The following is a 15,073-nucleotide window of genomic DNA, read 5'->3' as shown; positions in this document are numbered from 1 at the left end:
ACGGACATGGCTAGATCGTCTTAGATTTTTACGCTGATCAAGAATGCATATACTTTATAGGGTCGGAAATGGATATTTTGATGTGTTGCAGTCAGAATGACAAAATGAATATACCCCAATCCTTCGGTGATGGGTATAACAATATATTTATGATCCGAGAAGCTACCCTCCCTCGACACCAACCAATCAATGAGGGTGTACTCCTGAATATTGCCCAAGGCTGCCATATAAGCCGATCTCCCGATTTGACATCTCGAGCCCCTCGGAGCCGCCAATGTTGTCCGATTTGGCTGAAATTTTGCAGTGAGTGTTTTCTTATGACTTCCAACTTTTGTGGTAAGTAATATACAAATTAGTCTATAGCCAGATATAGCTCCCATCATCGCTTTGGCCATTTAAGTTCCATATAATATCGCCCGTGCCCTACTGCGCCTTCTTTGAAATACTGGCCCCAAAATGTTAGACTCTAGTTTGATATTCCTTTCATTTGAGTACCATATTGCCATTATCGGTCTACTAATGGAAGTGCCGAGGCACCCTGTTTACTTCGTTACAAAATTTGATATCGTTCTCTGCTCACAAATACTTTTAATAGCAGTCCCAAATTTACCTTATTATCAACATGTCATGTAAATATAAAAAATACGTATTCGTTCTTAAATACCTGTTATATGAGTCCTAATATGCGATTTCGGGACCGCTTATCTCTCAAACCGAAAAACTATAATGTTCTTAAATTATAGATAAACCGATCTGCGTGATCTTGAGATTTTGAGAATTGCGAGGAAGTTCCGTCTTATGCGTTACGTATGCTTCGCCAAAGATTGTCGAACTTATAAGGCGACCACCGTAGCGCAGAGGTAGCATGTCCCCCTATGACGCTGTTGCCTGGCTCCGAATCCTGGCGAGAACATCAGAAAAATTTTCGGCGGTTGTTACCCCCTCCTAATGTGGACGACATTGTGAGATGCTTTGCCATGTAAAAAAACTTCTCCGCAAAGATGTGTCGCAATGCGGCATGCCGTCCTCAAAAGAAGATCCCTTATCATTGAGCTCAAATTTGATTCGGAAGGCACTCGAAGTTTGGGCCTGTTCCTTAATGTAGTGTTTTTCGGCAAGTTTGCAATAGGAAGTAAAGGGCCATCAAAATATAATTGAAATTTCGTTTCATTGAAAAATTTGGTCAAAAGTTGGTTTTTAGTATAAAATTTTAACAAAGTTTGTGAAATTTAATTTTTAATTTAAAAATTAGAAAACAGAAAAATTTCATAAAATCTTCAATAATTTTTTCTCTCAGTGTATGAACATTTGTCTTCTTCTAACCTTGTGCAATTGGCATCGGTGTCGAACAGGAGTTAAATGCGGACTTAAATAAATGGCTTATTTGTGTAAGAGTTTTGTTCCAGTTTAGCCAACAAAACTTGCTCTGCTATCCACCATGATTTTTTGAGTCCGCACCAAAACTATTTTAGCGGTTGTGGCCAAAGAAGAAGAAAATCAGGTGATAAACAACCTCCCAAATGCTGCAAAGAACAACCATCAAACACTGACTCCTTTCATTTAACTGTGACTGGGAGGCCACAAAGTTTCGCTGTTCTTGTGACACTATGTTAAAAAACAAGTTGCCTCAAGGATGATATTATTGATGGACTTGTAATGATTCTCAAACACCTCTTAGAACAGGTAACCTCTATCAACTGATCAATTGACTGAAAACGATTGATTCAATTTTATTGTATGCTGGTAAAGCCTGCCATCACTCGCTCAGGGTGTTTGGCTTCTCACTTAAAATCCCAAATATTTGGGTTAATTTAAATCATTGATTCGAGGTCATATTCAAGAATTCGTTTTCCAAATCAACCGATTCACTTTCGCCCCGATAAGACAGGATTAAAATGTCCATATTCAATGCAGCGAGTGAGTGTGAAGTACGTGTTAACCAAATGCCACACACATAGATCGATAAGCATTTTTAAAAAGCAAATAATTTCAAGCATTGAAGAAATTAAAAATTTAAGTAGCTATGTTTGGAAATTTATGGAGAGAAATCGGGACTAAAAACGGTATAAAGAAAATTATTGCTCCCAAAAGTTCAATTGTAGTTTAATAATTTTTATACCCACCACCATAGGATAGGGGTATACTAATTTAGTCATTCCGTTTACAACACCTCGAAATATTGATCTACGACCCCACAGAGTATATATGTTCTTGATCGTCTGGACATTCGATCTATCCATGTCCGCCCATCCAAAGAGCAGAAACTAAATAGGATCAAGCAACAAACATTTTTTTCTACCCACCACCATTGGACAGGGGGTATATTCATTTAGTCATTCCGGTTGCAACACATCGAAATATCAATATATATATATTTCGGATCGTCGTAAAATTTTAAGACGATTTAACGATGTCCGTGTCTGCCCGTCTTTCCGTCCATCTGTTGTAATCACTCTACAGCCATTAAAAATTGAGATATTGAGCTGAAATTTGGCACAGATACGTCTTTTTGATGGAGGCCACTGTAGCGCAGAGGTTTGCATGCCCGCCTATGACGCTGAACGCCTGGGTTCGAATCCTGGCGGGACCATCAGAAAAAATTTTCAGCGGTGGTTTTCCTCTCATAATGCTGGCAACATTTGTGAGATACTATGCATGTAAAACTTCCTTCCAAAGAGATGTACGCCGTTCGGACTCGGCTATAAAAAGGAGGCCCCTTATCATTGAGCTTAAACTTGAATCGGACTGTACCCATTGATATGTGAGAAGTTTGCCCCTCTTTCTTAGTGGAATGTTCATGAGCAAAATTTGCATTTGCATTTACGCCTTTTTGATGCACGCTAGTTAAGTTCTTGAACGGGCAAAATCGGACTATATTTGGATATTGCTGCTATATAGACCGATCTGCCGATAAAGGATCGAATGCCCATAAATGCTTTATTTTTATCCGATTTCGCTGACATTTGAAACAGTAAGTAGCTTTAGGGCTCCCGACATCTGACCCAAATATGGATCAGATCGGAATATATTTAGATATAGCTGCCATATAGACCGATCTCCCTATATAGGGTCTGAAACCCATAAAAGCTTTATTATACCCACCACCGAAAGATGGGGGTATATTAATTTTGTCATTCCGTTTGCAACGCATCGAAATATCCATTTCCGACCCTACATATACATATTCTTGATCAGCGTAAAAATCTAAGACCATCTAGACATGTCCGTCCGTCTGTACGTCTGTCTGTTGAAATCACGCTACAGTCTTTAAAAATAGAGATATTGAGCTGAAACTTTACACAGATTCTTTTTTGTCCATAAGCAGGTTAAGTTCGAAGATGGGCTATATCGGACTATATCTTGATATAGCCTAGATATAGATCGGCCCAGATTTAAATTTAACTGCCATATAGACCGATCAGTCGATTTTGGGTCTTAGGCCCATAAAATCCATATTTATTATCCGATTTTACTGAAATATCAGACAGTGAATTGTGTTAGGTCCCTTGACATCCTTCGTCAATTTGGTCCAGATCGGTCTAGATTTGGATATAGCTGCCATATAGACCGATCCTCCGATTTAGGGTCTTAGGCCCATAACAGCCACATTAATTATCCGATTTTGCTGAAATTTGAGACAGTGAGTAATGTTAGGCTCCTCGACATCCTTCGTTAATTTGGCACAGATCGGCCCAGATTTGAATATAGCTGACATATAGACCGATCCTCCGATTTAAGGTTTTTTGCCCAAAAAAGGCGAATTTATTATTCTATTTTGCTGAAATTTGGGACAATGAGTTATGTTTGGCCCTTCGATATCCTTCGCCGCTTTGGCTCAGATCGGTCCAGATTTGGATGTAGCTGTTACATAGACCGATCCTCCGATTTAGGGTCATAGGCCCATAAAAGGCGCAATTATTGTCCGATGTCGCCGAAATTTGGGACATTGAGTTAGGTTAAACCCCTTGACATAGTTCTGCATTATGGCATAGATCGGCCAAGATTTGGATATAGCTGCCATATAGACCGGTCTCTCGGTTTTAGGTTTTGGGGCCAGAAAAAGTCCATTTATTGTCCGATGTCGCCGCAATTTGAGACGGTGAGTTGTGTTGGGCCCTTTGACATCCTTCTTCAATTTCACTTAGATCGATCAAGATTTGGATATAGCTGCCATATAGACGGATATCTCTTGGCCCCAAAAAAGACGCAATTATAATCCGATTTAACTGAAATTTGACACATTGACTTATGTTAGGCTTTTCGACATCCATGTTGTATATGGTTCAAATCGGTTTATTTTTTCATATTACTACCAAAAAGACCAATATTTTGTTATACATAATTGAATAATGGCTTGTACTTATTAGTATTTGGTCCAAATCGGATCATATTTCGATATAACTGCTATGGGACATAAGGTATGCAATTTTCACTGGATTTTGATGAAAAGTGTTTTACATATATTCCCGAGGTGGTGGGTATCCAAGAATTTTAGGTGGTGGGTATACAAGAATTTTAGAGGTCATAAAAGAAACCGATTTGCAAAAGTATAACCAAATCAGTTGAGAATCGCGCCCTCTAGAGGCTCAAGATGTCAATTTAAAAGATATAGTTCGATATAGACGCCGATCAAGAATATATGTATATAATTGAAATTGAATATTGCTTGATGTTGTAATTGTTAGGGCAAAAATAATATGTATATCTTTTGCCATATGAAGCTGTGAAAAATAGTCAATTGTTAAGGTTATTACAATTTGCCCGAAATATTGTATTCGCCAAAAATTCTTCCATGACTTTATGGCTAATGAACTATTTTTTTGCATCTATTCTTAAGAAGCATGCTCCATCCTTTTCTTTTTATTGTCTTCAAATATGTAGTAAAAGGGTTTTTTATTGTTATTATTACACGACCATCGTCAAATCTAACAGGAACTTTTCTAATTGATAGAATCCACAAGAGATTGGTCATTGAACAAATTTATTATTGATTGTAGTTGTCACAAATCACAGTTTTATTAAATTGTTGAAAGCACCAGGTTTAGAATATAAGTTCCAAATTATATCAACCCATAGTTATAAAATCCGGACTTTGTCAATGTTAAATACTTCTGGATGCAAAGTAGTAAACAGGATCAACAACAGATGCATCTCAGATTCTTTACAAGAAATTTAACCCCATGAAACTAAATTATGCTCTGTCACCTATTGCAATGTCACTAACTAGTAGTGCGCCAACCTTACCCAATGCAAATGGACGTGGTCTTGCCCTCAACATCTACCTTTTATATGAATGCCTATTACCAAAATCGAAGACATGCTGCTACGCATGTCACCACCTATAAATCGATTGCAAAGTTCTGTAATACAAAAAAGTGAAAGTGAAATTGGTAGCCATGCCTGTCCATTGACTAGCGCGTGGGCCCTTTTTCAATGAATGGAATTCAATTTTATCGGGTGGAGTGCTATCGATCAGCAAATTTCCATTTTTGCTGCCTTTATGAAATTATGATTTTAATGGACTTTTAATTAAATAGGCTTACTAAGTTATGGAAACACACTACGGAAAAAGAAATATGTGAGTGAGGAAAAAACGTTTATTCAATGACATGAAAAATGGTTTGCACAATGGGAAGGGTGTGTAAAACAATGTTCGTTGTAACGAATGAATCCATTCGCTTGATATTTGGCACATGGACTTCTTATTGATGTAGGTTGTTGGCGATGGGCCATATTAGGTCATGTTTGGATTTATTGCCCATATGCATCGATCGCCCTACTTGACTTTTTCAATATCTACAAGCCCCAATTTGTATTCCATTTAACCAAATTTTTATTCTATTTAACTTAATTTAGTTTGTGAATTTCCCTTATTTCTTCCAACATTAACGCCAGATATGGTACACAAAAAGATATGGCCCCCACACTGAAAAAAATTTTTTTTTCTAATTTTAAAGATTGAAGGCAAAAATAAGGAAACTCGATTTAAGGAAACATTTCCTTTAGTGCAAGATATTTTTCTTGATATTAAGAATTTTTATTTTAAATGGTAAGTTAATAGGCACTATGAAGTTCAAAATATCATTGAAAGTTAGCAAATTGATTTTGAAACAAGACAACAGTGTACCTTAGTTAAAGAAGCAAAACAGCCTTAGAAATAGGAGCATGTTTAAATGTTCAGTTTTTATACCCTCCACCATAGGATGGGGGTATACTAATTTCGTCATTCCGTTTGTAACACCTCGAAATATGCGTCTGCGACTCCATATAGTATATATATTCTTGATCGTCATGTCATTTAAAGTTGATCTAGCCAGGTCCGTCCGTCTGTCTGTCGAAAGCATTCTAACTTTCGAAAGAGTAAAGCTAGCCGCTTGAAATTTTGCTCAAATACTTCTTATTAGTGTAGGTCGGTTGGGATTGTAAATGGGCCAAATCGTTTCATGTTTTGATATAGCTGCCATATAAACCGATCTTGGGTCTTAACTTCTTAAGCCTCGAGAGAACGCCCAAATGCCCAAAGTTTGGTTCAAATCGGTCCATGTTTTGATATAGCTACCATATAAAGGGTGATTTTTTTGAGGTTAGGATTTTCATGCATTAGTATTTGACAGATCACGTGGGATTTCAGACATGGTGTCAAAGAGAAAGATGCTCAGTATGCTTTGACATTTCATCATGAATAGACTTACTAACGAGCAACGCTTGCAAATCATTGAATTTTATTACCAAAATCAGTGTTCGGTTCGAAATGTGTTCATTCACCGTAACGTTGCGTCCAACAGCATCTTTGAAAAAATACGGTCCAATGATTCCACCAGCGTACAAACCACACCAAACAGTGCATTTTTCGGGATGCATGGGCAGTTCTTGAACGGCTTCTGGTTGCTCTTCACTCCAAATGCGGCAATTTTGCTTATTTACGTAGCCATTCGACCAGAAATGAGCCTCATCGCTGAACAAAATTTGTCAAAATTTGAACACATTTCGAACCGAACACTGATTTTGGTAATAAAATTCAATGATTTGCAAGCGTTGCTCGTTAGTAAGTCTATTCATGATGAAATGTCAAAGCATACTGAGCATCTTTTTCTTTGACACCATGTCTGAAATCCCACGTGATCTATCAAATACTAATGCATGAAAATCCTAACCTCAAAAAAATCACCCTTTAAAACGATCTTGGGTCTTTAGGCCTCTAGAGGGCATAATTCTCGTCCGATTTGACTAAAATTTTGCACGTGGTGTTTTGGTATCACTTTCAACAACTGTGTTAAGTATGATTCAAATCGGTTCTTATTCTGGTATAGCTGTCATATAAACCGATCTTGGATCTTGACTTCTTGAGCCAATAGAGCGCGTAATTCTCATCATGATTTGGCTGAAATTTTGCATGAGGTGTTTCGTTATGACTTCCAATAACTGTGCTAAGTATGGCGCTAATCGGTACATAACCTGATATAGCTGGTATATAAATCGATCTGGGATATTGACTTCTTGAACTTCTAGAGGGCGTAATTCACATCCGATTTGGCAGAAATTTTGTACAACGACTTCTCTCATGATCTTCAATATGCGTGTCCATAATGGTCTGAATCGATCAATAGCTTGATACAGCTCCCATGTAAACCAATCTCCCGATTTTGCTTCTTGACACCCTACAAGGCGCAATTCTTATCCGAATGAACAGACGATTTGGCGGTGAAGGCCAGAAGACTGCCGTCAATAAACTTGGTTGAACCGAAGCCTTTCGGATCGACGCAGTCCGACGAATGCGCATACAACATTGTGGAACAGGTCGGTAGGACGGCGAAAATCCTATGGGGGAAGGAAGTCAATATAGCTATTGGTATCATAACGGGACACATAGGACTACGAGCTCACTTATGTAAAGGGTGATTTTTTTGAGGTTAGGATTTTCATGCATTAGTATTTGACAGATCACGTGGGATTTCAGACACGGTGTCAAAGAGAAAGATGCTCAGTATGCTTTGACATTTCATCATGAATAGACTTACTAACGAGCAACGCTTGCAAATCATTGAATTTTATTACCAAAATCAGTGTTCGGTTCGAAATGTGTTCATTCACCGTAACGTTGCGTCCAACAGCATCTTTGAAAAAATACGGTCCAATGATTCCACCAGCGTACAAACCACACCAAACAGTGCATTTTTCGGGATGCATGGGCAGTTCTTGAACGGCTTCTGGTTGCTCTTCACTCCAAATGCGGCAATTTTGCTTATTTACGTAGCCATTCAACCAGAAATGAGCCTCATCGCTGAACAAAATTTGTCAAAATTTCAAACCGAACACTGATTTTGGTAATAAAATTCAATGATTTGCAAGCGTTGCTCATTAGTAAGTCTTTTCATGATGAAATGTCAAAGCATACTGAGCATCTTTCTCTTTGACACCATGTCTGAAATCCCACGTGATCTGTCAAATACTAATGCATGAAAATCCTAACCTCAAAAAAATCACCCTTTATTATGTAGCGCATGCGGGGAAGACGATGAGACGTTGGAGCATTTCCTTCATCATTGCCCGCTTTCGCGTCGAACGAATACCGGCACTTAGGTGAAGACACAATACCAGACATAAACCAACTTAGGGGAGTGGTATTGAAAACAATTAAGGATTTTGTAAGTAGCACATAATTCCTTACTTAAAATTTTCTTTTTAGAGGTTACTTTATAGTTTTTAGAGCGCACAGCAAGCCGATTACTGGCGTAGGTGTAGGTCCAAAGTGGCATTGGGCGGACTAATATCTGCACCCTCTTTTCAACCTTTCCCACCACATGTTAACCAGAAATGCCCATACTTCGATACAGCTCCTATGTAGGCCGATCCTCTAGTCTATAGTCTCATTCGCTAATTTTACTTCTTCACAATAATCGACAAGGGACAATTTTTTTTTATATTCGTAGGTTTATTAAAATCCATGGTAATGAATACCCAATAGCTACCCCCGTCCGAACATAGTGCGTTGCTACTAATTATCATATCCCACTGTGCATCAGCAACAGAGACAAAAATAAATTAAATGAAAGTGAGTAAAACAACGACCGCAATTTCCAAAACAAACAAACAAAACGTGGCTCAGCTAAAGTCGCCACCATCAATCGATGTTGGACGGATGGACCTTAAGCCATAAGGAGGCATGCAATGACGTCAGTAGTCGTCATACAACCGACTAACTGACATAGAGCAAAGCATTGCATAGTTCATCAGTCTAATGGCGGGGCGGACGGACAATGGTGTACCATAAAAATTTGGGAAGGAATACATGCACGTACAAAAATGATAAATTAAACTAGTGTCGATCGATTGTGCTGGAAATTTAACGTGAGCTTACGGCAAAGAGAAATTATAATTGCAAAATGTGATAATGTTAATTATTATGTTTAAATTTCTGTGACGAGTTCTGACAGTTGTCAGTTAGCAAACGAAAATTATTACATATGAACGCCAATAAATTCCTCTTGTTATCAATGGAAGATGGGTAGATCGACTTAGAGTCTTATTTGAAAATGTTTAATCTGAATCTTCGTTCACGTCAAGATCAGGAAATTTCCTGATCGCTTCCTCTGTGCCGTTTTTTCCACCCCCATCTTAAGAGGTGGTATACTAATCTAGTCACTCCATTTGTAACACATCAAAACATTGATCTTCGACCCCAGGAAGTAAAGTGTGATTTTTTTGAGGTTAGGATTTTCATGCATTAGTATTTGACAGATCACGTGGGATTTCAGACATGGTGTCAAAGAGAAAGATGCTCAGTATGCTTTGACATTTCATCATGAATAGACTTACTAACGAGCAACGCTTGCAAATCATTTTCAGTGAATGGGCCCTAGAAAAGTTGGCAGAAAATCCGCTTTTTTTATCGACAAATTTTGTTCAGCGATGAGGCTCATTTCTGGTTGAATGGCTACGTAAATAAGCAAAATTGCCGCATTTGGAGTGAAGAGCAACCAGAAGCCGTTCAAGAACTGCCCATGCATCCCGAAAAATGCACTGTTTGGTGTGGTTTGTACGCTGGTGGAATCATTGGACCGTATTTTTTCAAAGATGCTATTGGACGCAACGTTACGGTGAATGAACACATTTCGAACCGAACACTGATTTTGGTAATAAAATTCAATGATTTGCAAGCGTTGCTCGTTAGTAAGTCTATTCATGATGAAATGTCAAAGCATACTGAGCATCTTTCTCTTTGACACCATGTCTGAAATCCCACGTGATCTGTCAAATACTAATGCATGAAAATCCTAACCTCAAAAAAATCACCCTTTATATATATTCTTGATCATCTTGCTCGATCAAGATCGTTCTCCCTCTGTGGAAATCACGATAGCGGTCGAAAAAATAAGGATATCCGCTTGATGTTGTGCTTTATATTGACGTAGGTTCATGGGGATTGCAATTAGCCCAAATCGTATCATATTTGGATATAGCTCCTATAGAAAATTGTGGGAAGGACACCAGGTTGTAGTTGGTGTATCAGCATCATGCTGTACTCTCAAATACCATTTATTTAAACCCCATATTGCCATTGGTTTAAGGGGAGTTTACAGGATGAGGCGTCCCCCAAACACATTGCCCCAAAATTGGTTATCAAATTCGTTTTCTAATCCCAAATACTTTTCATTTGAGCCACATATTGGCATGGTCGAAAAAATTTTTCCATTTGGGGGATGGTTTGGAGAAGGGGTGATGCCATAAATACATGGTCCTACATTTGGATATCGAATTCCTATTTTACTCCCAAACACTTTTATTTGATCCCTATTGCAATGGTCAGTAAAACATTGCTGTTTGCTGTGGGGTATTTTGGGAAAGGGGTACCCCAGAAAGAGTGGACCCCCAGAAACTTGTTCCCCCATTTGGATGTCAGATTCATTTTTTACTCGCAAATACCTTCCATTTGAGTGCCATATTGCCATGGTCGGTAAATATGTTCGATTTAGGGGTGCTTTGGAGGTTGGGGTGTTTCTACAAACACAATTGGATATCAGATACGTTTTCTGATCTTAAATATCTTTAATTTGAGTCCCAATTTGTCGTTATTGGTCTATATATATATTTGGTAAGTTTTGGGGGTGGGGCGGCCCCCTAGGTACCCCATCCGAAATTTGGATACAAAATTTTTGTTTTTAGGTGATTATAAGAGAGCACTCAAAATTTCGCTTAAATCGCACCACCCATTTCCGAGATCTAGCGTTTCTGAAAATTAGGGTAAGGGAGGGTCAACTTTGACTGTTGAAACCGAGCGTCATTCGATGTAGCCACACTTGAAGTAGTGTTTCTGGTCGTCAAGGTTAAAAAACTTCTAACTTTTTTAAGTTGATTTTTTTACATTTGTTTGCATTTTTCAACGCAACGCTCATTCTGTTTAGGCCTTAAGGTGGACGTTTTATACGATTATCACGCAAAAGTGGCGTGGTATCCATTCCTTTTATTCCCTCCACCTTAGGATGGGGGTGTACTAATCTAGTCATTCAGTGTGTAATACACCGAAATGTTGTTCTGACACCCAGCAAAGTATGGGGTGAAATTTTGTGTGAGGTGTTTTGCTATGACATCCAATAACTGTGCTAAGTATGCTCTAAATGGGTTCATAACCTGATATACCTCCCTTATAAACCCATCTCCTGATTATATGTGTTGATCCTGTAGAGGCCACAATTCTTATCCGATTTGGCTGAAATTTTGTACAACGACTTATCCAATGACTATTAACATACTTGCCGATGCCGATCCATAACCAGATATAGTTCCCGCATAAACAGATCAATTCTTTTCCGATTTAGCTGAAATTTTGTACAATGACGGCTGATATGGTCCAACATCCAAATCAAATTTGGTCCATAACCTGACACAGCTCCCATAGCATAGCAATTCCTATCCATTATCTCTTATTAAGAGATTCCACTCAAAGTTTCCGTGGCAAATACGATCCATAGTGAACAGTATATACGATTTGGCCCGGCCGAACTTAGCACTATCTTACTTGTTCAATTCTACAGATGTCCACTCGGCTATAAGAAAGAGGCCCCTTATCATTCAGCTTAAAACTTGAATCGGACTGCACTCATTCATATGTGAGAAGTTTGCCACTGTTCATTAGTGGAATGTTCATGGACAAAATTTGCAATTTTGCATTTGGAAAATATTGAACTTCCTATGGCGCTAAAGAATTATATGCTCGCTACGAGTTCGATAATTTCATAACAGCTACGAAATTGTTTTTACAGACTATTCGTTCACTTTGAACTTCCCACCGATAAAATATGAACTAACGAAAATTGATACTGAAAGGTAAAATGATTAAAAAGGTAAAGGTTAAATGGTTTGACAGTAGTTTGGTATGTAAAATAAAATTATGCCCTTCAACAAAATTTATTTTGTATACATTTTTTACAGAATCCATGGTGGTGGGTTCCCAAGATTCGGCCCGGCCGAATTTATCACGCTTTGACTTTTTAAAATATGTTTACTTCCGAATTCCAAATTTCGTTGAGTAATTCATTCAGTAATAAGTCTCAGAAGATGTATCGTTAACGATAATATGCTTTTACCCATGTTTAGTATAGTGCTTGCCTATTCCAAAGAAATTAGTTTAAGTTAAATTACTAACACCACTTGAGTTTTAAGCTGTTTCATTTATATTCTTGAAAAGTTAGTTTGATCTGTACAAAGTAAATTTTCTAATGAACTAACGTGAATTATGTAATCAACCCATATTTAAGACAAGCATTTTTCTGAGTGAGGGTTTCAAATTAAATAAAAGGCTAAAATTAAAGAGTATGAATCTGAAATCTAAATTCAGGCCAAGCACGAATCTGATATTAAAATTTGGGGTCAAATCACCAAGGGATGATCAGACCTATGACAATTTTTAAGAGCAAACTCTGCAAATTTGTTAGCCTTCATTTTCACGCATTACCTTTAGTTCGACTTCAAATTGTTATTCCCATGCTACGGTTTGTAAGATGATGATGACCAATCTTATGTCTTGGTAACCAATCATCAGATACAGATACCTTAACTTTGAATATCAAATTTTTCTGTTTAGACTTTGTCTTTGATGTCTGTCCCTTTGACGATACCGATTTATGTAATTTTCCATTTTAAAAACTTTGCATTTTTTTCTCATACTAGTCCATAAATGACATTCAAAAGGGGCAAATTCCGCAATTCGCCCTCATCAGCTGCATTCTTTTTGAACTTGGCCATGTTTAACAAAGTGGTTGGAATCTAATGCATGGCAGACAAAGTTTAGGCCAGACTACCATAGGTGGTAATGCAACAAAGAAAATTTCATTTGCCTTTTTAGGAAGCTCTTCACTTAACCAACCATAACTGTTCGCACTAAGTTCAAGTGACTAAACCTAAAATCAAATGCCATGTGTCTTCAAAATTTGGTAAATTGTAAAAAAGCAGTGTTCAATGGCAAAGAAACATTATAAACATTTCCATAAAGTTGTCTAGTGTCATGTACGCATGCCAGCCACTGGCTATAAACGGCCAGTGGCTGGCTTAAGGTGGCAAGAATGGGCTAAGGGGAAGCAAAGCGGAAAAAGCCTTGTTTTGTTACCCCATTTCTCCGTTGTTGTGTGGGCGTTCGCTAAGCCATTAACAATAAAAACCAACGACATTGTCAAAATATCATTCACTTCAGTGTCATCCATTCAGCCACCAGTCAAGCCAGCTCGACCGCCGTTCGATTTTGTGGATTAACCTACGTGACTCGTGTTCCTAAGGATTACCAACGACCAAAGCTACTCCCCATATTGATTTGAACAGAAAAATGGCAGCTCAACAACAAGTCTTCTACTCCTTATTGATCGTGTGTTTCCTGTTAAATGCTGTCTTGTGTGAAACCACCAGTGATAATGGAGGTGAAATTATCGACTCAGATGTTGCTGGTAAGTTTTGAAAGAGCAAGGAGAAACATTTCATTTACTATACCCTTGACCCTTTTCGCACACAGAGGGTCGTACCTTTGGCCATCATTTCCTGAAGCGTATGAGCTTTGCTGTGGTTCCCGGTGCTTTTGTGGTCGGTGTCATTACCACCTTGTTGGCTGCCTTAACCGTGGTCTCCATGAAGGGTTTGGGTGTTGGTGTCATTCTATTGGTTTTGGCTATTGGTCAAATGTTGTCCCGGGCCATTCCCACCGTTCAAGCGGCAGCCTATCATGCTCCCGCCCCAGTGCCCGTAGTGTACTCCCACAGTCACACCCAACAACCTGTATGGCTAGAAAAGGAATGGTAAATCCCTTAAATTTCCCAAATTTATTCCCAGCCTCCCAATCCCAACATTTTGGATACCTCGTTTATTCACCAAGCGTAGACTCCTTGAAATCACGTCCACTGGCCTAAGGGGCGGGATTTAGATGGTGTCCTCGCCCATGTAAATGTTCATGCTACCAAAAACTAATTTTAAGTTTTAGTTTATTTATTTAGTTATTTATATTTACTATTATTTATTTATTTATTTTCTATTTATTGCGATGGTCGTTGGAGAAGAGTAGGGGGAAAAGAAAGAAATCCCAAAAAATAACTCACGAAATTTATGTAAACAAAATCTAAACAGAGAAATGTAATAAAAAAAATTCGATGAAAACATTCAAGTAACCAATTTCACTTTTCAAATAAATCACTGCCCCCTCCCAGCCGTATGTTGGCGGCATCATTTAAATTCAGAACATTGTTCCAAAAACGCTTAATCGTGTGCACCGCCCATCGGTTGGTGTTGACCATATGAGCAAGCGCATACGTGACGTGAGTAATTTCAACAATCGTCGGTCGCCAAAGACATGGTGGTGCATGGTATGTATATTTTCCCTTCATCGTAGATGGTTACAACTAATTGTTCCATTGATGGAGAAGGAACGAAAACTCAAAAATAAATCGCAAAATATAAATTGCCAAATCTTTTTGATTTAGGAATCCTTTATAGAAAATTCAACTGGAAACGAAAACGAATCATGAAGTGATGGAAATATGTTCCACCAAATATTTAGGTCCTTGGACACATAACGGCCTTGCTAAATTGGAAGGTT

The 15,073-nt window shown here is 38.2% G+C and overlaps 1 protein-coding gene across 3 annotated transcripts in view; it reads left to right on the top strand.

The window, feature by feature from the left end:
* LOC106084195 (protein apnoia) overlaps positions 1–14,617 on the top strand; it is a 123,650-nt gene extending 109,033 nt beyond the window's left edge. The window contains exons 1-3 of one of the 3 annotated variants that reach the window (XM_013247736.2): positions 9,451–9,505; positions 13,343–13,934; positions 14,000–14,617. In XM_013247736.2, the coding sequence (XP_013103190.1) occupies positions 13,817–13,934; positions 14,000–14,283 (402 nt within the window). In that variant the 5' untranslated portion in view covers positions 9,451–9,505; positions 13,343–13,816 and the 3' untranslated portion in view covers positions 14,284–14,617. Of the gene's footprint in view, positions 1–9,450; positions 9,506–13,342; positions 13,935–13,999 lie in introns of those variants that run through there. The other 2 variants (XM_013247752.2, XM_013247744.2) reach the window with 2 other exon arrangements.
* The last annotated feature ends 456 nt before the right edge of the window (positions 14,618–15,073 follow it).

The sequence above is a fragment of the Stomoxys calcitrans genome, chromosome 2, assembly GCF_963082655.1.
Source record: "Stomoxys calcitrans chromosome 2, idStoCalc2.1, whole genome shotgun sequence".
NCBI lineage: Eukaryota > Metazoa > Arthropoda > Insecta > Diptera > Muscidae > Stomoxys > Stomoxys calcitrans.
Note: the sequence above shows the minus strand (reverse complement) of the source record. Positions and strands in the feature narration are given on the sequence as shown.